At 36.3% G+C, this 24,100-nt stretch overlaps 1 protein-coding gene across 4 annotated transcripts in view; it reads right to left on the bottom strand.

Annotated features, from left to right (window-relative positions):
* GULP1 (GULP PTB domain containing engulfment adaptor 1) overlaps positions 1-24,100 on the bottom strand; it is a 670,190-nt gene that overhangs the window by 33,192 nt on the left and 612,898 nt on the right. For all 4 annotated transcript variants that reach the window (XM_063430129.1, XM_063430126.1, XM_063430128.1 and 1 more), the window contains 2 exons: positions 22,557-22,695; positions 8,420-8,514 (listed from right to left, as the gene is read on the bottom strand). In XM_063430129.1, the coding sequence (XP_063286199.1) occupies positions 8,420-8,514; positions 22,557-22,695 (234 nt within the window). The remainder of the gene's footprint in view (positions 1-8,419; positions 8,515-22,556; positions 22,696-24,100) is intronic.

The following is a 24,100-nucleotide window of genomic DNA, read 5'->3' as shown; positions in this document are numbered from 1 at the left end:
TTGGCTGTATATTTCAGGGTTAGTAGTTTCACTTATTTTTTCCTTCCAAGTTTTAATTCCTTTGTCTATTTGTGACAGGGTCTCTTCTCGTCTAGAGACAATATACTCCATAGTGCTAAAGGAAAAACCCTGTCATGAAGCCATCATCTTCTCTATCAAAAGAGGGATTTTTTTTGGAATCTTAAGCCTCTCGGTGTGATTCTTTCCCTTACATATTTTTTCAGGGTAGCTATTTCCCACTTAATCTTCATCTCTCTTATGAGTGTTTTTTCTAAATTATATTTACACTTGTCTGCATCTACATATGCGGTTTCATTGGGCAAACTTTCTGTTAAAGCAAACATTTGGTCTATATTATTGGTAGAATAATCTCTACATTCTGTTAGAGCCATATTTTGGTAATTGTTGACACCACCACTTGTGCAAGGGGTTAAGAAATACAAATGATACAATACAATGATACGTTTTTTAATATGATCAAGGGTTTTTATGGATGCGGGCAATGCTTGGCATGTAAAAATACTAAAAGCAAGAAACGACATATAGTAGATATGGAGCCCATTATAAATAAAAAAGTTCCAAATAAAAGACCACTTAACCTGCCATTCAAAGGGGGTAATTTATATTTTAATGTGCCACTGTAACCTTTTATATGTAGGTCGAACAATTCGTAACCTGAATACAAGAGTGGCAGAACATATAAGAAATATAAGAAATGGAGTAGAGACACATAGCGTCTCAAACCACTTTAAGAAAGCCCATAATCTCAACCCTGAGGGGATGTTCTTCAGTGCGATCAAATTAGTGAAAAAAGATTGGAGAGGTGGAGACTACATTAAAAAAATAGGAAGGGAGGAAGTGAAATTCATTTATAATTTTAACACTATGACACCACATGGGTTAAATAATGATTTTGAATTACCGTATATACTCGAGTATAAGCCGACCCGAATATAAGCCGAGGCCCCTAATTTTACCCCCAAAAACTGGGAAAACTTATTGACTCGAGTATAAGACTAGGGTGGGAAATGCAGCAGCTGCTGGTAAATTTCTAAATAAAATTAGATCCTAAAAAAATTATATTAATTGAATATTTATTTACAGTGTGTGTATATAATGAATGCAGCGTGTGTATGAGAATGCAGTGTGTGTGTATGAGAATGCAGTGTGTGTGTATGAGAATGCAGTGTGTGTGTATGAGTGCAGTGTGTGTATGAGTGCAGTGTGTGTGTATGTGTGTGTGTAATGCAGAGTGTGATGCAGAGCCTTGGTGGGAGGTGGGCATTTTTATTTTTTAATTATTATTTTAATATGTTTTTTTTGTTTCATTACATTTTTTTTATTATTATTATTTTTTTATTTTATTATTATTTTATTATTATTTTTTTTTATTTTTTATTTTTTTATTATTATTAATATACATATACATTTTTTTCGTCCCCCCTCCCTGCTTGCTAGCTGGCCAGGGAGGGGGGCTCTCCTTCCCTGGTGGTCCAGTGGATGGGCACTGTGTAGGAGGGGGCTGTGGGGGCTGCAGAGAGATGTTACTTACCTTTCCTGCAGCTCCTGTCAGCTCTCTCCTCCTCCGCCGGTCCGTTCAGCACCTCGGTCAGCTCCCAGTGTAAATCTCGCGAGAGCCGCGGCTCTCGCGAGATTTACACTGTGAGCTGACAGAAGAGCTGAACGGACCGGCGGAGGAGGAGAGAGCTGACAGGAGCTGCAGGAAAGGTAAGTAACATCTCTCTGCAGCCCCCACAGCCCCAGTCTGTATTATGGCAATGCAAATTGCCATAATACAGACTATTGACTCGAGTATAAGCCGAGTTGGGGTTTTTCAGCACAAAAAATGTGCTGAAAAACTCGGCTTATACTCGAGTATATACGGTATGCCATTTTATGAATTAGTACTGCCTTTTGAACTATTTTTTAATGTTTTATGAATTGGGTTTAACTTCTTTGGACCATGTAATAATGCTGCTTTTTTATTAATTGAGTTTTTTATGCACTAAGCTTTTTATATTTACTTTTATACAACTCTGCACTTTATACTTATGAACTAGCACTTTCAAAAGAAACACGATCCACATATATGAATTTGAATATATACTTAAATACATATATGAGACACTCATTAAAAGCAAATAGAGTGGTCACTTTAAAGCATATTAACATAAAGATGTATACATTTGGGACAGTATCAGTATTATAGAAAAGACCCTAGAACTTAATATGTCCCACAGAGGAGTTATAAGAATGCTGCACTAATGAAGATTGTTGTAACTGTTAACCGAACAGGATTCACTACACTAATAAAGTTGATTGTATTTTTAAGCTGAAAAGCTATGACGGTGGAACGCATGTGCATTCCACTTAAGTGACGAACAAGGAAGTAGAGACGCACGTTGGAATGCACGTGCGTTCCACGGGACGCAAACCGGAAGCGGAAGTGTTATGACGCACAAGTGGAGAGCGGGCGATTTAAAGCAAGAGGAGGAAGGAAGAAAGTAGATGACAGCCAACTGAGGAAGCCTTTTCACAAGGCAAAATGCATTTTGGACTCCTGTTATTGACTACCCAGTCTACCCAGACATTTATCTGGTGCAAATCTATTTATTCATTTTATATTTTGATTTTTAATCTTTAATAAAGCACTTTTTTTGGAACCAACTCCTCTGGACCTGGTATATCCTTTATTTGAAACCGGCCAAGAGGGAGAAAAAGAGCACAAAGCACTTTACAGGAAGCACCAAGCACCTTGCAGAAAGCACCTTATACTGAAGGGGAAAAAAAAGGGTTTGGACATCCTTGAATAGTCCTGAGGCGCATACTACCTGAGTCATATGAGGGTATGACTCTAGGCTTGTGAGTGATATTACTCTATTTTTTGTATTTGAATCTTTGTTTACTGTGTTGCACTATTTGCTGTATAATTTTATTTTACAGAATATTGACTGCATTGATTACCTAGGAGCTCCACCTTTTTATATGTATGTATAAAAGAAATAATTGTGAAACATTCCAAGCACAGTTTAAAATAGTGTTACCCCTCTAAGTTTATTTATTAGCCTATTTCAAAGGAACTTATAATTTTAGAGTAATCTTTGTTTCTGACACAACATACTTTGTACATATTTTGGATGCCTCATTGTTTAAAAATTCAAAACATTTTCAACTCACCTTCACTCCTTTAAATGTTTTAATGCCAATAGGTTACACATAGTCCAAAACATTCAAGACTCCTTGCACTTATAAATCAATCTATTTATTAGACTACAACAGTGACTGATGTTTTAGTTGGCACGCCATACTTTTACCAAAATATCACACATATTTTAGATTGTGAAAATTGGCTAAGCACACAGGCATTTTAACTGTACCATTACTACTGTAGCTGGATGCAATGTAAAGCCATTTATCAGAGGAGGTTTTGTTTAATGAATAAAACAACTTTCCATGGTGGCAGTGCAACACATTTAAGTTATTCCATTAATGATTTCCAGATTTACCACTAACTACAGGCACATCTCCATATGCCTGTGGAGGAACCAGCCCCGCCACTTGTGCCTGGAGAGGACTGCTTGCAAGCCTTTTGCCCTGCGACTATGGCCCTGGCATGTATTGCCCTTCTAGGAACTGATTTGGGCATATTGTATTTTATTATGCTGCTGCTGGCCCTTTAAGAACCATCTGGGGACATACTGTGGAGTTACTGGGTGGCCACCATTTCATGTATCAGAGGCACATGGTGAGAACAATGGATGGCGGCCATTTTAACTCACAGACACTGTTTGGACTTTTCTACACGGTGCCATCTCACCTGTATTTGGTGCACAAAGACATCATGCAGTAGTTTTAAACTATACAACAGGGGACACATTATACAGTAATTATTTTTCATATAGCCTGTATATGTTCTGTGGAATCTGCATTAAACTGTATCTTCCAAATTACTGAACGGATCTGGGTGAATTTTGGATATGTCCTTCACCCAGATCCCCCAGTTCCGAGGATATATACATATATATATATATATATATATATATATATATATATATATATATATTTGTTTTTTTTATGGGGTTACTGCATGTTTTGGGGTCCCTCTGATATGTTTTATAAAACTGTATTTCTCTGCCTGTGATGATTATAGTACCCATTGTGTTCAGTAATCATATCACAGGCATAGGGGAGGATTTTGTGTGGGAGTGTCTGTGTGTATTCTACGGATTGATTGGTTGTATTTCAAAACCCTGTGGGCAGTACTATGTTTGTGGATTGTGAATAAAAGAGGCTGTATGTGCCAGTACAGTCAGTTCTGCTTGACCTCAAAACGAAGTGTCGTCTCGTTATTGGGGGAATTGGATTGTATGCTGATTGCCAGGAGTGTAAGCTGATTGTATGATTTTCCTGTTCAGATGTTTACAGCATTCATATGCTTGAGAGCATTCGTATGCTTCTCCGGTTCGGTGGTTGTGGTGTCTGCTGCAGTGCTTGGAGTCCTCAGGAAGCGCTAGGAGCATCCTTGAATGGAGGTACACAGTCGGGGTGCCCGTCGATCCGTTACAATGCCCTTTCCCCCTTTCCTTCAGTACTTCAACTGAAACTTATACTACAGGTTAGGTACCACAAAACATGTGATTTCAAAGGGATATTCCCCTTGTATCTATATGTTTCTCCTGGTACTATAAACCCAGTGGGAAAAGTCACCAGTTCTCGATCATCTTGAAATTATGATTATTATTTATAAAGAGCCAACAAATTCCACAGTGTACAATGGGTAGACGAACAAACACGTAATTGTAACCAAATTAGTTAGATGCACAGGAAGCTTACATGCTAGAAGGACTGTGGTATAGTGACACAATAGGTAAGGGCAGGGTACAAAACTAGGTTGCTAGAATAGTATTCACTATGTAACAGTTGCAGCAGAGGAATCAGGGTGCAGGGGCTAAGCTATTAACAGTTTGATTGATATGCTTTCCTTTTAAAAGTGAGTTATCAATGATTTTTTTGAAGGAATGGAGACTGGGTGAACATCTAACAGAGAAGGGATGGTGCAGCCTTACTGAAGTCTTCAAGGCAAGCGTCAGAGGTGGGAGTATGAACAAAGAATAGGCATAGGTCTTCGGCAAAGCGTAGGGGCCTATACAGGACATACTTATGTATTAGGGTGGATAGGTAGGTTGGAGCAACATTATGTAGAGATTTGTTAGCAAGAACCAGAATTTAAAACGGAGTTTTATATCCTACGCTAATGCAGGGACTTACAGAGGGGGAGGCGTGGTAGGTGCGGGCGAACGGGAAAATGAGCCTTACCACTGCATTTATTATAGACTGTAACAGGGCAAGTTGGGAGCACGTGGACCACTGAGAAGCTGTAGTAAAGGTGAGAGAGGATACCGGCATGGACCAGCACCTTAGCTGCTACCATAGCTTATGTAGGGGCAGATATGCGCTATATTTTTGAGACGGAAGCAGCAGGATTTAGTGAGCAACTGGATATGAGGGGTGAAGGACAGGTTGAAGTCAAAGTGAGCACAAAGAGAACACCTAGGCAGCAGGCCTGCAAGGTAGAGCTGATGGTTTTGCCATTAACAGACATGGGACTAGCAACCCTACAGGGAGGAACGAACAGAAGTTCTGTTTTGGACAGATTAAGTTTAAGGAAGTGAGCAGCCATTCAGTTAGAAATAGCAAAGAGACAGTCGAAGACATGAGTCAAGAGGGGTGGCAAGAGTTCGGGAGAGGACAGGTAGATTTGCGCTCAAATGCATAGAAATGCTAGTGGAAGCCAAAAGATGAGTTTAGTGTCTGATGAGTATAGATCGAGAAAAGCAGGGGAACAAGGAGTGAACCTTTGGGAAAACCAACAGAAAGGGGTTGGGGAGAAAAGGCGGAGCCGGAGAAAGAAACACCGAAAGAGCGCTGGGAGAGCTAGGAGGAGCGCCTGGAGAGAGCAGTATTTTGTAAACTGAAATTACCAAGGATGAAAAGAAGCTGTTAATGATCAACAGTGTCAAAAGCAGCAGAAAGGTCAATGGGAATTAGGAAACTAGGACCCCGAGATTTTGCAGCAATTAGAAATTATTAAGAATACAAGATTAATACTTGTACCTTTAGTTCATGCCCGCCTCTTTGGTTGAGATCATAGAGATTGATGATCTTAGCCATTCCAATGCTTTTCCATAGTATGAAATTAATATTGCTTTTCTTCTGAAGACTAAAAGTAAATTCAGTCTCCACTGTGATACCAGTGTAATTATTATTCTTTATATTGCTAGAGACTATTTAATACATTTTGAATTGAAAAAATAAAATAACCCAAGTTCTGATATGCACATATTTGTAACATATGCATTTGCTACACTACTTAAGTAAATTTTGTTTTGAGGTTTTATTTTTTTATTTTTTTATTCAATAAATGGGACAACCTCACTCTTCAGTAGATTTTCTGAAATATGTTATAATTAGTTAGCTGCCCATTTGTAAAATACTTATTTTATAATATATATATATATAATTTATCTACTACAATCTTTCTATGTGATCAACATTTATGTATTTAATTTATAGTTTTTTTCAGATTTTCTGTAGCACTGTTTTCCAATTAGTGAACTTGACTTTAAAAAAAATCAATAAATTAAGTGAACACTAAAGCAAAAAAAATAATAAAAACATCTAAATGTTTTAGAAAAATATTAATTGCCTTAATATGTGCATAACCAAGAAATTAGGGTGAAACTCTGATATGACAAGGACAATTAATCATAATTCCAAGGTAATCAAAATAGAGAAGAAAAAGGGGTTACTTTGTTTCATGTATGTGCTGTTTTTTGGTGAAAAAAAGGTCTCATAGGATCTTCCTTAGATCTCCAATTTGATGCATCTACTGGCATCTTTTTCTGACCCCAAAAGTCACAATGCTAATTTAAGAAATGTAATAACACTTGGGGCATTCTTTCCCCAAGTGTTATTAAATATCTTAAATATCTTGAAGAACAAATTAACAACATTAGTCTGAGTTGGATGACAAAATAAGATGACTTTAAAATGGGCAAGCTAGATTTATAGCCACCACTATCTGTTTTTCTTCCCTATAAACACACATAGCATAGTAAAGAACAAGACCTGAGGACACACATATTACAGTACACATTATTATTGTATTAATACAATGGTGTGAAGCAAGACTAATGTGAAATGGAATGTAAACAGCTATATGTAAACAACCAAATGTATTAACAATATTATTCAAGTCTAATACAAGAAGATTAAATTGTGAATAAAATTCAACTACTATATCAAATATACCATAAAAATATGCAGAACAAATATTTGTATGCAATACAAACCATCTCTGACGCTAATATCCCACGAAAGCATAGCAAAGAGAAATTAGAAAAAAATTAACAGTCAGAGAAAACATGAAAGCCATAATAACATACATATATTTATTGTTATGTGATGATTGAGTGTTATGTGATGATTGAAAAATGGCATAGGTTGTAATTGGGAGGTAAGGTAAGGGAGTCATGTCAGCTAGGCATCAAGCATCCCAGGTTAACTGATAACCTGTCTGGATGGCTGCTGAATGACAAGACCATGCAGGGAGTGCTGCTGACCTAAATCGGGTCGGTGTAGGACTGTTGGGAGGCAAGAATCTGGTTAGGAACAAACTGGATAAATTAATTAAAAAGCCATGCAAAACACACACACACATATACATATTCAGTAGACATACCCTTAATAAAAATATGCATGCAATTAATTATGCATTTTTATTGGGGGTATTTAAAAAAGCAGCTTGCAGCTACAGATCTCTTGTCTGCTGCCTTCGCAAGCTCTTCCTTTCTTCCCCAGCCCAGACTTTCTATGGCTGTCCAATCATAGACTCCCCAATGCAGCTCAACTAAGTCTTTTAAATGCAGGAGATCTGGACAACTGCCGGCCTCTTGAATTTAGCTCCACTGAGCTAAGCCGGTGGAGTGTATCAAGGTTAATTTATAAACGTGTCAATTTCTTTTAAAATGTGCACTCTTTGCAAAATGAAAAAAGGACACACTCTTCACACATTAAGCATTTCAGCAAGATAAAGGGCCTTAGGGGTTTGAGCATTCCCTTCGATCCTTAACACTTGTGTCAACCCTAACACTAACCCAACAGTAACTACAACTCTAACACATTAACCGTAGCCTGAAAAAGATATATTAAATACTTTCTTTTGGTTAAAACATTTTCACAATTAGAAATGTCTCTAAACACAATTCAACTTTTTTGTTTCGAGGTAGGATGGAGATGGATTGAACATGTGTATTCATGAATTAAACACTGGTTGAACTACTGTTTATAATTTCAGTGTACTGGCAGGCCAACACTTTGTTAAATGTCTTACATTATGTCTACATTAATAAACACTAACCTGCATCTCATCAAGTTTGGATTGTATGTCTGGAGGAAAATCACCTACTGCACAGCAAAAGGGATCAAAGGGTTCTGCTCCAAAAAGATCTTTTTCTAAAATAAAAATAAAAATACAGGGGGTTTGAAACAGATAAAGCACAGTAAATGCATCAAGTAAGATACTTATTCAAATAATAAATATGAAATTCAAGTATCTCAATTATCTAAACCAATGAATATAGGAGTTCAGCATAAGAAAGATAAAAAATATCAGGAATTATCTGATAAGAGGTGGTAGTCAAACAAGTGAAAAGTGAACCCATCATAGATTTAATATTGAGAGATTGAAGCAAGCAAATTTTAACAATACAATTCATAACATAAATTAATTGGTCATGAGCTTCGGATGTTTGAGATCCCCAGGTGTAAGCTTCGGATGTTTGAGATCCCCAGGTGTAAGAAGAACAGAGTCCCTCACAGAACTACAAAAAGTACAAGTCTCAGATTAAAACCCTATAAGAAACAGGTAACTGCGGTATTTAATCTTGCAGACAAAAAATTTACATCAGGCTATTTTTCAACCCTGATTAACCCCTTAAGGACCAAACTTCTGGAATAAAAGGGAATCATGACGTGTCACACACGTCATGTGTCCTTAAGGGGTTAAGGGACTGGCATTTTTTCCAGTCACCAAACATGAGCCTTTTCATACAGAGATGCACAAGTTGCAATGTATCCTGAACAGCAATGAATTATGTAAGGAATGGACTACAACACACAAGAATCCTTTCTGCTCCCGTTACAAGGCTGCTCATAAAACAACTAATCCTTCTAACAAAGCGTTCAAACAATTGCTAAAAACAGATGTGGACGAAGTTACCAAGAATCTGCCTGAAAACAGACAGAACCTCACACTATCTGAAAGAGCAGCTTTACAGGAGCTGATGCATGATTCACATAGTAAAACGACAATAGTCATTTAATCCTATGACAAATATAAATGTGATATTTTAAGACAACTTGAAGATGGGATCATGTACCGTAAATTGACCTTTGATCTACACCATTTCCAAAAAGAATATTTAAACATATAGAACTGGGAGTTCAGTTAGGACATATTGGCAATTGATTTTCTATATTTCTTCATGTTCAGTATCCAAAACACCCTGTGATGTACACTTTACTTAAAGTTCACAAAAACCCACAAAATTCCCTGGGCAATCCCCAGGGTTCTCCTTGAACCAAAAGCCAAATATGTGAATTACTATATTAAGGATTCTGTCATGTTTCTACCCACGTACCTACAGGATACCTAGAATATCTTGGACCATATCAAGAAGGTGACCCTCCATAATGAAGAGATCTTATGGATCACTGTAGATGTACAAAGCTCGTACATGATTATACCTCATGAACAAGGAATCCAAGCTTTAAGAGAGATTCTAAGCTCATCAAATCAATACAAATGGTCCACCAATATTTACTGGAATTTCAACATATTGCTCTGACAAAGATCAAAGAGAAAAGCTATAGAACTGTGGATGGGAGACATGAGAGAGCACAGACATGCAAAGAATACAGAGGAGCACAGAATTTATTTACCACTGACATTCCACACAGGTTTCACTCAAATTAAGAAACCAATAAAAAAATATTCAAAACTTTTAAGGTCAAACTTTTTTACCGAAAGTCTTTCAAGAAAAAAACTGTAGTAACTTTCAAAAGAAGTAAGAACCTTAAAGATATTTTGTTGCAAAGTGACCCAGCCCATTTTATAAAATCTCTGCTGGATATACAAAGAAATTAAGTTTCAAATGTAGTGGCTGCGTGATTTGCAGCCACATAATTAGTGGCTCTACATTTGCACATCCACGCAACAGGAAGAGTATGCCAATCAAGCAATACATTACCTCTACTACGGACCATCTACTACGGTGATTTACTTGATCACCTGCTGTGGTTTGTCATATGTGGGGCAGACAGACCTCACCTTAAGGATGTCATGACCAACTCATGGATAAGCCAGTAGCTAAACCTTTTTTGGCAGCACAACACAGACCCCCTATGTTATTATTGATGGCTATTGACCATATCTCCTCATTGCCATGCGGGGGGGATAGATCCAAGTTTCTTCTACAAATGGAGGGACTATTGGTTGGATATAGTAGCCCCTAAAGGTCTAAATGAGAATTTGACATATTTCATGTTTTTACAATAGTTATTTTTGTCTCTTTATCATAAGTAGCTATTTACGCAATCTTCAGATATTATTTTTTGGAAATTCCAGACTGGTCGTTTTTGCTTTTATAGTGATTTTGAGATATTACAATATTATGAAAGAAATTATGATTGTTGGTTAGGATTAAATTAGTGCGTATACACATATCTGAATACATAATTTAATTAAGCAGAAATGTTATGACATAGATGTATATATGGACTTTATATTGTCTGTGGTTGCAATATTGTTTCATGATTTTTTTTACTACCATTTTTTTATTTACTATTTCTTATTTTTTATTTTTTTTGTCCAAATTTTTCAGTATTCTTTTGTTAATTTGTTGGAAGATTGAGATACGGTGGGGAGCTACATTTCTGTTTATTTACATATGGAATAGACCAAAATGGCTTTTAACTATCCTCCTTTTTCCCAGATCTATGTATGAATATAATAAATTTACTTAATATGGTGTTTATGTTTAACATATATTAACTTGTAAATTGCTTGTATAGTCATGGAGTGATTAGGTGATCATTCTCTATTGTGGTTTACTGATCTTCTTACATAGTCATTGAATACAATTTCCACTCATTAGAAGTTTAATATGTCCCATCAACACTTAGGTTATTTTTTTGGGATCCCACTGACCATTGTTCTATGTTTCGGTCAATTCCTTGTTCTAGCTGTTTATATTTCTAAAACCTCATTACTACATTTGGCATTTGCAGTGAGGTAATGGGTTTGCATTATTTGTTTCGGGTATCCTAGCAACCGCGCATGGTGCACTGTGTGTACACATCATTACGCTATACATGTCGCATGAGCACTTATGGGTTCAGAACAGGAGGAGGGTTAGTCCCACTGATTGGTAAGTCACTTTATTTTATATCTATTTCATGTATTTTGCCTTGATGCTGTGAGGGGGGTCTAGGGGAAGCCGTGACGAGAGAGCACCGAATGGCGGGGTGAAACAGTGAAAACCACGAGGCACAATAGATAACATCAAGACTGAGAGATAAGGGGATAACAGTCCTCAGAATTAAAAGCAGAAACTAGATCTCACAGCTTGGATTTACAAAAGATTGGGCCGATGAAGCTCCAAATAATTATCTAATAAATAAAGCTAAGTACCTGTGGGATTAAGAAACCAAAATGCTAAATTAATATGATATACAAGAGAGGAGGGAGAGAAAAACAGACAGAACGAAGCAAGGAAGGGACAACTTGCTATCCAGAAGCATTTCTATTTGGAGTGCAAGTACCATATTAGTCTTATTTATTTACCCACTTATTTATATATTTATTTTAGTTTTGTTTTTTTCTTCTCTGTATTTGTAATAAGTTGCTATTACTAGGATTATTTGGCATATATGTCTTAAAGGGGCAAAGCAGTCCCATAAAGTGTGAAGGATCTGCTCTGATTCATCAATGCAAAATAAAGTAAATTTCTATCTGTTAACGTTGGTAGGGCTCAAGAGAGATTCATTCTTATATAAGGCATGCAGAGCTCATACATTGCTAGGTGAAGCAACTAAAAAGAGGAGAGAGGAAATAAGGAAATAGAGAAGTAGAGAAAGGAGAAAAAGTAGAAAAGTCTTACCGCTTTTCTGAACAGTTTTTTTTTACCACTTTAGTCCTCCTAACTCCTCCTAAATTTACAGGCATATTTGCAGGAATCCTTTAAAAGTATTATCCCCAATGGAGAGTTACATGGCCACCTAAAAGATCTATTCCATTGTTTGCCGAGACCTTATAAGATTCCAGATTCCGTTCCACGTGATGCAATTGTTACTGCTTTGACACCAAAGCTAGAATCATGATGGCTATGAGGAAAATAACAATACTAGAGGACAGATTTCAAAATCTGCTGATATTTCAGGACCTTTCTTATTCTACCAGGACCTGGCGAAGGAACTTCAATACAATATTAAGTAAGCTGTGAAAAAAGAACATCAGTTACAAATGGGGATATCCCAAATTGATAAGAGTAACGTGGAATGACAGGATGGAAATATTTGATACCCCAGAAAAATGATCAAGCTGGATAAAAAAACAAAATATTTCACAAGATCCCGATAAGAAGAAGAGAGAAGGAAATATGGATATCCACTAGAGAATCAGAGCGAACAGTTTATCTTACTCCTTTTGCTTATTTTTTTTTCTATTTCTCTCTTTTTTTTTCTCTTCAATTTAGTATAATTTTGGACATGTCAAGGAAGTAATCACATGCTGGTTTTGAGAATGGAAAGGGGAATTAAATGATATTTGATTATTAATGTCACAATGGGAATGCACGTAAGATACTACATGATTTGATAAGGGAGTGAGTACGGAAAGTGAGACAACAGATATAGTTTGTTCATGTGTATGGAAATTGTTATGCTAGATATACTTTTAGAATATGTTGGATTCCATAATAATAAGGGGGAAAAGTTAGTATTTGGTACATATTGTCACAATAGTACTATACATAGTAGTAAAACAAAATAAAAATTTGTGGCTTTTCATTAAGTTGTTTATAATTAATATGGAACATTCTTACATATGTCCCTTCCCCTCTCCCCGATCTCTTCCATTGTGGTACTTTCCAAAAACCGGCTAATTTATTCAAACTGCCCACAGAGCTGAAAAACCTAATTGGAACGCATCCGTCATCACGTATACAACGTAATGACATTATTAAAACAAAAGACACTGAATCTGTGGACGAACGGATCAATTGCGGTGGAACACATGCGTGGAATGCATGACGTCACCGCGTAGGGGCGTGCTGATGTCAGAAAAGGATGGAACCACGAAGTAAAATCGGTGTTCACAGCTAAGAAGACCAAAGGACCTATCGGAAGCGACCTAGAAGCTGGAGAATGGGTATTTAATGACTGGGGAAGGGGAAATGATTTGTATGCACTTTGTATTTGATTTTGTCTGTGATTGAAGAACATTGATTTGTCCATGAGGAAGGCCCTGGATGGGACAAAAAGCGTAGGATTAACCGTATTTGATCTTAAGGTGACAACTACATCTATGTATACCAACCTTGTTGTAAGTGAATAAATTTGCATTGTGCACTTTATATTAGTTGCCTTTTAATTGGATTGCACCTTGTGTCTCAAGATTGTGAACAGATCTACATCCACATCTATATATACTGAAGGCTTTTTTATCTTTTACAAATTGTGTGTGGCCATTTGACGCACATATTTTTTATAATTTGACAGTACAGTTTTGTTGTGCCATTTCTTTCCTGACAGGATAACCTCTATTTTTATATATACATATTGAAATAACTACTAATACAAAAAATCCCAAAATACCCCAAATCGCAAAGATTTAAAAAAATTACAAAGTTTAGAATCCTTGTTAAGACCTGACGGGGCTAAAGTCTCTAATTGGAAAATCCATCTCACTTCCTCCTGTCCAATCTTACGAATAAAATCACTTCCTCTCCAGTTCCTAGATACCTGTTTAATACCAGAAAATTCTAAACCACTTTTGTCTTGCCCATGTACCATTTCAAAATGTTCTGAGATACTATGACTCTCCACACCTTTTTTAACATTATTAACATGCTATCTAATTCTTACGTGGAGAGGACTTGTCGTCCTCCCCACATATTGTAATTTACAAGGACATTTCAATAGGTAAATAACATTATTACTATGATAATATGTTCCTTAATCGTAAATTCCTTTTGTGTCCTTTCTGATTTTAGTGTACTGTGTATTTTTACATGCAGAGCACATCTTACATCAAAAAAAGCCCAAGGGTCATCCTAGAAAAGTGTCTGGTGTTTTTTAGTCCTCTCTTTATGGTAGCTTTGGACCGAAGTTTTCCTCAGACTCAGGGCACCCTGAAAAGTGATCTTAGGTCTTGACGGTAATATTTCACTTAAATACCTATCCTCTTTCAGTATGGGCCAGAATTTATTGATGGTTCTCTTAGTAGACTTATGTTGATTGTTAACATCAAAAACTAAAACTTCCTTAAAATTCTCCTGGTCAATCTTATTCCGTCTATTCTTTTGAAATAATTCCATGTGTATCCTTCACATCTTTAAGAGCTTTCTCTAAAAATTCCTCAGGATATTGTTTCTACTTAAAATTCAAAAAGGTCATGTGCCTGCTGTTGAAATATTCCCTCCTCTGTATAGCTGCGTCTCAGTCTAAGTAATTGGCCCTTTGGTTTGTTATTTATCCATGGGGAATAGTGCCCACTATTATATGCCACATACCCATTTACATCCACTTTTATGAAGAAAGTTTGCGTTTTAAGGACTCCCTCTACAACATAATAGATTTCTTATTATAATTTGCAGCACAATAATTTGAAATTAAATACACATTGGTTAACACTTATCTGCCAAACTGTCCCCCAGTTGTTACACTAAAAAATTATAGAATAAATCGAACAAGTTAAAACTGGGATCTGTATAATTGCAGGGGATTTTAACTGCGTTATGGTCCCTAATATTGATTAAAAAAAAATCAGCAAAAAATAAGACATTAAATAAAGTCACTCACTAGTATGATGCACAAATTTGACTACTTTGATCTATGGCAGTGGTTCTCAAACCAGTCCTCAAGACCCACCAACAGTCCAGGTTTTGTTAGTATCTCCATTGGAATAAAACAGGGAAATACATAAATCCTGGACTGTTGGTGGGCCATGAGAACTAGTTTGAGAACCACTGATGTATGGAGATCAGTCAATCCAGGAAAGACAGAATTTACTTAATTTTCTTGAGTTTACTTCTCTCAGTCACAAATTGATAAGGTGTGGGGTAATGCTTTGGCCTTGGACAACTTACAAATGATTAAAATAATGCGGAATACGTGGTCAGATCATAATATTGTTATGTGATCCATAAAGGCTTAATCGAATATCAACAATAGATGCACTTGGAAGATATATGACTTATCACAGTATAACCACAAATATCTAGAGTCCCTTAAAAACTAATTGGACAATATTTCGAGGAAAATAAACTAAATTACACTTCTCAAGCTAATAATTGGTGTGCGTTTAAATCCACCATGAGAGGCAACTTAATTAGCTTAAATACTCACTACAGGAAAAACAATAGGAGGGATTTACCGACCTTATATGCAGAATTAGCAAGGACCTCATTTAACAATAAATCTGATCCCTCTAAATGTAACTTGTTTTAAATATTTTATTTTATTTTATGTTGCAAGTCTTGTTTCATGAGAAGCATATGGTTGCCTGCGCAGAGGTGTTCATATCCTCTAAAAGTAACTTGGATCATGTGATAGAGATCCGAGAACAAATAAATACATAAAAAATACTAGAAAACAATGCAAAAATAATGGAGAAACTAAACATGAAATACTACAGTAAGGGCAATAGGGCGGATAACATACTAACTAAGAGATTGAGGGATAAAGTTGCAACCAATAAAATCGCTAAAATAAAGAATGATTTTGATGAACATCTCCCTTCAAAAGCGATTGGCAAATGTTTTAATCCATATTATAGTCAGCTACATGATTTGCCTGTTACTGACAATGATATAGACGCATTCTTGGAAAATACACCAATTCCGTCAATTTTGGAAACTCAAAAAAAAACAAGCTTAATTGCCCTATCTCGACTCAAGAGGTGCTAGAGGCTATAGAAAGCTAAAACAAAAAGACGCCGGGTCCAGATGGCTTCTCGAACTTGTTTTACAAAACTTTTGCATATAAGCTTGGGGAACAAATGGCAGATACCTTTAATCATGGTATTTTAACAGGCAATTTTCATACCGAAATGTTAAGAGCTAATATCTTATTGATTGCAAAGCAGGTGATAGACCCCACAAAGGTTGAAAACTACAGAGCCATATCGTTAATAAACGTAGACGTTAAGATCTTGTCCGTGATATTGGCGAAAAGAAATGTTAAACACGATCATTGATCGAGACCAAATATGCTTTGTGTCGGGTCGAATGGCCTCAAACAACACCAGAAGAATAATTGATATTGTGGACTATGTTAATAGAAAAAATATACCTATTGGCAGTGGATGCAGAAAAGGTATTCAACAGGGTCGGTTGTTTTTTTTTTAAAGTAAGGTCTTATTGAGATTTGGAATTCAGGGATAGATGCACCAGGCAATCGTGTCTTTATATTCCAGCCCCTCTGCTAGAACAGTTGGGCCAAATATCTGTGGGGATTGGTTCAAATTACATAATGGGACAAGACAGGTGAAAAAAAGGCGAAGATGATGAAGACATTGAGAGAGGAGAGTGAGATCTGGGTCGTGTCGGATGGTTACTTATAGGGAAAGAGGGGTGAGATCTGAGTGATGTTGGGTGATTGGTTGTTGTTTTTGGGGATTCAGATCTCTCTCTTGTTCTATTTACAGTTACATCTTTATAGTTATGATTATGTTTTCTCATCGGTCCTTCCTTTACTACTTCACTGTAGCTTCTAAGGTCTCGTTGATTGGTTTGCGCCTTCGGTAGTCTTTCTTGACCTCGTGCATGTGTTTGGACTTTTGATGTCCTTCTATAATTCTCATAGTATGGTTTACAGATATCTCTTGATTTGTAATTCTCATACTCTTTACTTTTATCTTTCTGTGGAAAGGATGGTTTTTGGGGATGGAGACTATGTGGATTTAACCTTCCTTTGTTAAAAAATGTATGTTCGTAGGTCTTTCTTCTTGAAATTTGCTTCCTCACATGTCCTGTTTCATAGTCATTTATGTCCCTGAGATATTTTTTCTTCTTTTTAAAAGACCTCTCAGGCTTTTATGGATGCAGTAACTGCCTCCCATGCAGAACAACTAATAGTCACAAAAGGCACCTTACTAACATAAGCCATATTATAGGAAGAGAGTTATTAAAGATCATGCAACTTGTTATTCAAATGGCGTAATTAACGCCTTGAAGTGTCCCTGCAACCTGTTATATATAGGTACAACAATCCGACCATTGAACATTAGAATTGCGGAACATGTACGTAATATAAAGAAAGGTCTTGAGAAACACACAGCATCTCTCAACATTTTAAAATAACCCATAATCAAAATCCTAATGATTTATTTCTCTGCGTTTTAAAAGTAGCACAAAAGATTGGAGAGGAGGGGACTTTATCAACAAATTGGGAAAAGAAAAGATTATATCTTTTTTAATTTCAATACCCTCATACCGCACGGACTAAATTCAGATTTTGAGCTATGCCACTTTTTTTATGATCTTACACATCTACATATCACATATTTTAGATTTTTAGATAGATTCGTTTTTTAGTTTCTATTCAGGATTTTTAACAATCTTATATTTGTACTTAGCTTTTAAGTATTTTTTATTTAAATAGAGCCCTATAATATCAGATCAATGTCATACTACTAAATTCATTGGAAAGTTTATTTATTCTCTCACATCGAAACCACATCGATATTTATTCTCTCACATTTACATATCACATATTTTAGATTTTTAGATTGGTTCGTTTTTTAGTTTCTATTCAGGATTTTTAACAATCTTATATTTGTACTTAGCTTTTAAGTATTTTTTATTTAAATAGAGCCCTATAATATCAGATCAATGTCATACTACTAAATTCATTGGAAAGTTTATTTAGTCTCTCACATCGATATCAGTTTTATTTACAGATGGTTACTTTTATATTTAGTCAAAATTATCTCATTAATATAACAGTTCTCTACTCTTATGCATAATGGTAAACATTTATCAGTTTCACACATTCTGATATCTTAACAATCCACAATCATTGACAGATTTGTATAAGTTTCTTGTTTCTATATACCCAATGTTTTGCACACTCTTTTATGCCTTACAATCAATGTTAATTGAAGGACGTTCATAACGATTGTTTTATTTATTTTTCATATGCTTAAACACACACACGGAAAGTGTCACAATATTTCGGACAATAAAGTTTATTCGAGAGGCATTCCAAATACGGACTGAGCGCGATGACGTCGCTATGAGGAGACGCGAGTAGCCGCGTCATCAGAAAGAGACGGAACTGCTCGGCATCACCAGGTGATCGCAACTAACAATTAAGAGGGGGTATATAAGAATCACCAACTGCTAGAGAAGATTCACAAGCAACTGAAGAAGCCTTTTAATAGGCAAAACACATCTTGCAAGTTTATTTTATCTTTGGACTTTATATATTGTACCAATATTTACTATTTCATTTTTTTTTTTTTTTTTACTTTGTAATTTTATCATTTGCTGTGTACTAATAAAGTATTTCCTTACTTTGGAAATTACGTTCAGTGCAATTATTGGGCGAGGAAGAAGATTCCTACAGCATCACCAAAGGGAGTGGGGTCCCTTCTAATCTCCCCACCTGCACATGTGGTGAGCCTCTCATATTGGCTCCATCTTTGTGAGTACCATACCATAAGAGTAAAAAAAAATCTATTTGACTGACCAAACTATATTGCACTAGGCTTTGGCCATGTTTCTTTGTCTTTCACAGTGAATGATATTATACCTGAAAACCAGCTGTACTCTACCTATTCCTTTTATGTATGTATAGTTTTTATTTTGTGTGTATAGAGAGGTGAGCACACAGGTGTTAGAGTGTGTTAGTATATTTTGGGTCACACAGCAGGACTTTGTATTTATTTTGTATCATATATAAAAGATCTGTCCCTAAACAAGTCGATGCAAAATGACATAATAAGAGTGCAACAGTTAATAATGAGAGATGAAATGAAGCCTTCTTACAATTAGTACCAGAATTAAACTTGCCTACTGGTGAATGGTTTAATTATATGAGACTGAAATAGTTTTTAACGCAACATATTATTTTCACTCCCACAAATGGAGCAAAAGAGAAATACTCATTGTTTAACAATGAATCAATAAATAAAGTAGCCTCAAAATTTAGGGGGCGGGGGGGGGGAGAGGGGGGGGGGAGGGTTACTGAAAACAGAAGCTTCAAAGGCCAGACCAGCATTAGAAAAATGGAAAAAAGATAGATTTGACAAGAGATGAATGGAACTCAGTGCTTCCTAAAGCATGTAAATACATCTATTGTTTAAATTGAATTGAAGTTTTATTTAAATTAATGAATAGATGGTGCCTAATGCCGGCTAGGCTATCTAAAATGTACAATACTTAGTCTCCGATATGTTGGAGATGCCACAAGTATCTTGGATCTTTTATGCACATTTGGTGGGAATGTGAAATAGTAAAGCATCTTTGGAAAAAAGCTTTCACTGAATTAGGGATATTGTTAAACAAATCGATACCTAAGGCTCCTGAAAATGCTATTCTGCATCTGAAAATTGGGAACCTTCAATATAATGAGGCATGCCTATACATTCACTATATGTCTGCAGTAACCATCGCACATCATCGGAAGGTTTTAAAGCCATTCATTTTAGATTTATTGAATTCACCAGTGCTGTTCCAACTAAAGATGGCCACCTTATTATACAGAACACAAGGATTAGATCCAGCCAAACAGCTTGACTATGAAAACTGGATAAAAAATTTAAAGATCTATGCAACCCTTGAGTATTACTCCTAAGAGAATAGAACCCCCTATACCCAAAGCGATGTGTACTTGTAAATTTGTAAATGTTATTGTCAGATGTGAATACAAGTGTATTGCGTGTTTGTCTATAGATAAAAGCTGATTAAAATTTCTAGAGATGACTTTGTTGATGTATACGTTGAGTGTATTTTTCATTAAAATAAAGAAAAGAAAAGAAAGATATTATAAAGAAAACAAAAACATTAAAATTAGTCTGCATCAAGCTTAAATTAGAAAAGAGTAATAATCCATATTGGAGTGCTGTTTGACATTAACATCACTCTTAAATTAGACCGATTAGTAAATATCAAAAGTGCAGTTAATGACAGCTTAGGAAATAACAATGTCATATTTTTCTACTAGTTAAAGATTAATGATGTTGATGCATTTACAAATCCACCATTCCAACACTTTGGGTCTCTAAAGAACACTTTGGGGCACCACATTTACCAACAATAGAAAGAAGTTTCTGCAATCACAATCCAGATGAAAAGTTGTCAGCTTTCTGTTGCTTACCAGATGGGGAAGTCAGATAAAAAAAAACACTGCACTATCCCTATAGAACATAATGCATTGCACATCATCTATCACCTGATAGCATTACCATTTCACTTGGGTTTCTGTAACCTTCAATCTGTGATGTAAGCAAAAGCTCTGCAAATGTAGTATTTAATTTTTTTTGTAGCCGTGCTATATCTGCCTACTAAGCTTGACACTGCAAAATAAGATACAAAAATCAAGTTTAGATTTTATTGGTGCTATTGGTATAAATAATATAGTACAAAAGGATACGTTGACATTAAAACATTAAGTGTAGTTTTCCTTTACAAATGACAGGACATTGTTTACAGGGCTGTATTTGCCATGAGACAAACAAGGCATTTTCCTAGGGTGGCACTTTGGGGGGGGGGGGGGGAATGGCACCCTAAGTGCCCAGACAAGTGCTTTGTTTGCCTCACGTCCTGGGGGGAGCAAGAGGTGGCCGGCTGGCTCATAGTGTAGGCGAGCGGTGATGGAGTGCAGTCCCCTGAGTTCTTCCTCTCCTTTGCGCACCTTTCTATGATGGGAGGAGCCGGAATATGATGTCACTCCGGCCCCAGTGGTGCACAAGGGAGCAGAGCAAGAAGAGCTCAGTCCCCTCACCATCTTCATTTAGTGTCTCTCGCCCGCTCACTCAGCCAGCCGAGCCCGCAGAAGCTAGCAGCCACGTCTGTCTGCCCGATCAGCAGCCCCGCAAGGAGTCCAGCAAGGGTGAGTGTATGAGAAAGTGTGTGTGTGTGTGTGTGTGTGTGTGTGTGGCTGTAAGTGAATGTGTATATCTGTCAGTGTGTGTGTGTGTCTGTCAATAAGTATGTCTGTGTCTGTCAGTGAGTATGTCGGTGTCTGTCAGTTAGTGTGTCTGTGTCTGTCATTGTGTCTGTGTCGGTCAGTAAGTGTGTCTGTTTCTGTCAGTTAGTGTGTCTGTATCTGTCAGTGAGTATGTCTGTGCCTGTCACTGTGTCTGTCTTTCAGCAAGTGTCTCTGTCTGTCAGTGAGTGTGTCTGTCAGCGAGTGTCTGTCAGTGTGTGTGTGTCTGTGTCTTTTAGTGAGTATGCCTGTGTTTGTCACTGTGTCTGTTAGTTAGTGTGTGTGTCTGTCAGGGAGTGTGTGAGTGTGACTGTCAGTGAGGGTGTTTGTGTGTGTGTGTGTGTGTGTGTCTTTCTGTCAGTGAGTGTGTGTATGTCAATGTGTGTGTTTGGCTGTCAATGTGTGTCTGTGAGTGAGTGAATGTGTGTGCTTGTCAGAGTGTGTCAAATCAGTGAGAATGTTTGTGTCAGTGTGTGTCTTTCAGTGAGTGTATGTCAGAGTATGTGTATCTGAGAGTGTGTGCCTGTCAGTGAGTGGGTGTGTCAGTGTGTGTGTCTGTCAGTGAAAGTGTTGTTTTTTTAACAGTGTGTGTGCCAATGACTGTGTATCTGTCAGTGAGTGTATGTCAGTGCATGTATCAATGAGAGCGTGCATCTGTCAGTCAAAAAAGTGGCCTTGATATGAAGTGGTGGTGCAAATTTAGATTAGGGAGATGCCTGAATTTAGTCGTGCCTAGTGCAGCACAAATTCAAGATACACCACTTATTGTGTATATCGCTATTCCATTTTGACAAACAATTTGGCAATTTTAATGGAATAATAAAGAATAATTATAAAACTATTCTTACACTTTGGATAACTTACTCTTTGATAACTGTTATGCAATATGAGCCAAAACTAATAAAAAAAAAGTTTAAATAAAACTTTATTGATTGGTTACTAGCACCGGATTTCAATTAAGACCAGTTATAGTTCTTTAAAAAACTAAAATATAAACATAACAAGTATCTAAAAATATCCCTTATGATTAAGAGTAAAATATTACTTAATATATTAATACATACGCATTTCAGCTGATCTGCTGGGTACTGGAGGCAGTTGAGTACCATTCCGAGTAGGTGTTGTAGATTCAGGGGAGATGGAAGTGAATGGAACCATATCAAAAATATCAGTTGAAGGTGATTTAGGTGTCACACTGCCAGCCTAAATGGAAAAAGAATAGAATGAGAGGCTTTAAATAAATGTACATAATAGTTCAGAATATTACATCAAACAAGCAAATATCTAATAAAGCATATGAAAATCAGTTCTGTGTAACTTCAGAGACAAGGTGGGATGCAGAGCATATGTTTAGTGCCACTATTCACGATGGTTGTAGAGTGATAATGATACATTTTTGATTCGTTATTGCTAAATGGATATACAACGCACTTTTAATCATGTAGAAAACAAAGGTTCTAAATAAATTACAAAATGTAAGCTGTGGATTGTCAAAACCGAGAAATCTACTGTCAGTCAAAATTGCTAAGTCACTGATTTAGCTATCTGTATTCAAACTTTGAAATATTAAAATTAGGTGGTCAGGGGATCATCCAGTCTCTGTTGACCTTCTTTTATTGAAAAAATATAATGTTAAATATTTTATGTGACACATGTAGATCTAACTTTTTACAATAATATATCCTAATGGTTGCCTGTCATGTTTACAGCCTTGCTATGTCGAATGTTTTTCAAAATGTCAAATAGCCTAAAAGGAGGATTTAAATTTTAGGTGGTATGGCCAGGGTGTGGACAAATTGTATGATATTTAATATGACTTTAAAGATACACTTGTGGACCTATATGTATGTAAAGCTCTGCTATATACTCATACACACCATAAATGTGTCACTTCTAAGAAAAAAATGTACATCAGGAGATTACATAGGGACAGAGGGATTAGGGTCCAAAAGAAAAAAACACTTTGGAGATATAATTGTTCTAAAATTCCCTCATCATCTCTCCACACTTCTCAGTTTGATGAGCCCCATATATATCAACAAAGCTGTACAATATCAGCTTCACAAATCTCAAAAGGTTGGTATGCGCAGATGGCCTCTATCCAAGGCTTAATTATAGTGATGCTTAATATGATGTACAAAAACAAAGACATAGTCCCCTGAGCAGTGGAAAAAAAATTATGGACTGAAAAACTATTGATTACCTTATTTTATAATAATATATATATATAAAATTTCACATATTATTATAAAATAAGGTAATCAATAGTTTTTCAGTCCAACATTTTTTATGTCTTCTGTGTTTGGATCCTCCGCATGCTGGAAGGCATGTAGATCTTCAGACAGGAAGACTTTTGAAGAGTATACTTTTATGCACAAGTGGAGTTTGCAAGCCCCAAGAATAGCTGGTAAGTGAGAGAATGCAGTTCAACTCTATCAACATGTTTGGCAGAATTACACCTTCAGATGGGCAAGTGCAATTTAGATCAATTGTAAGAGTTTTTTTATTGTATCTTAATAAAAGGTAACCTACAGAGCACACTTTGGATATTTGATTTATTTTGCAGATCAGATTGACTGGGTATCTCTTCTATTATGAGACTTTTCAG

The sequence above is a fragment of the Pelobates fuscus genome, chromosome 8, assembly GCF_036172605.1.
Source record: "Pelobates fuscus isolate aPelFus1 chromosome 8, aPelFus1.pri, whole genome shotgun sequence".
NCBI lineage: Eukaryota > Metazoa > Chordata > Amphibia > Anura > Pelobatidae > Pelobates > Pelobates fuscus.
The sequence above is the reverse complement of the archived record's forward strand: the minus strand, read 5'-3'. Positions and strand labels throughout refer to the sequence as shown.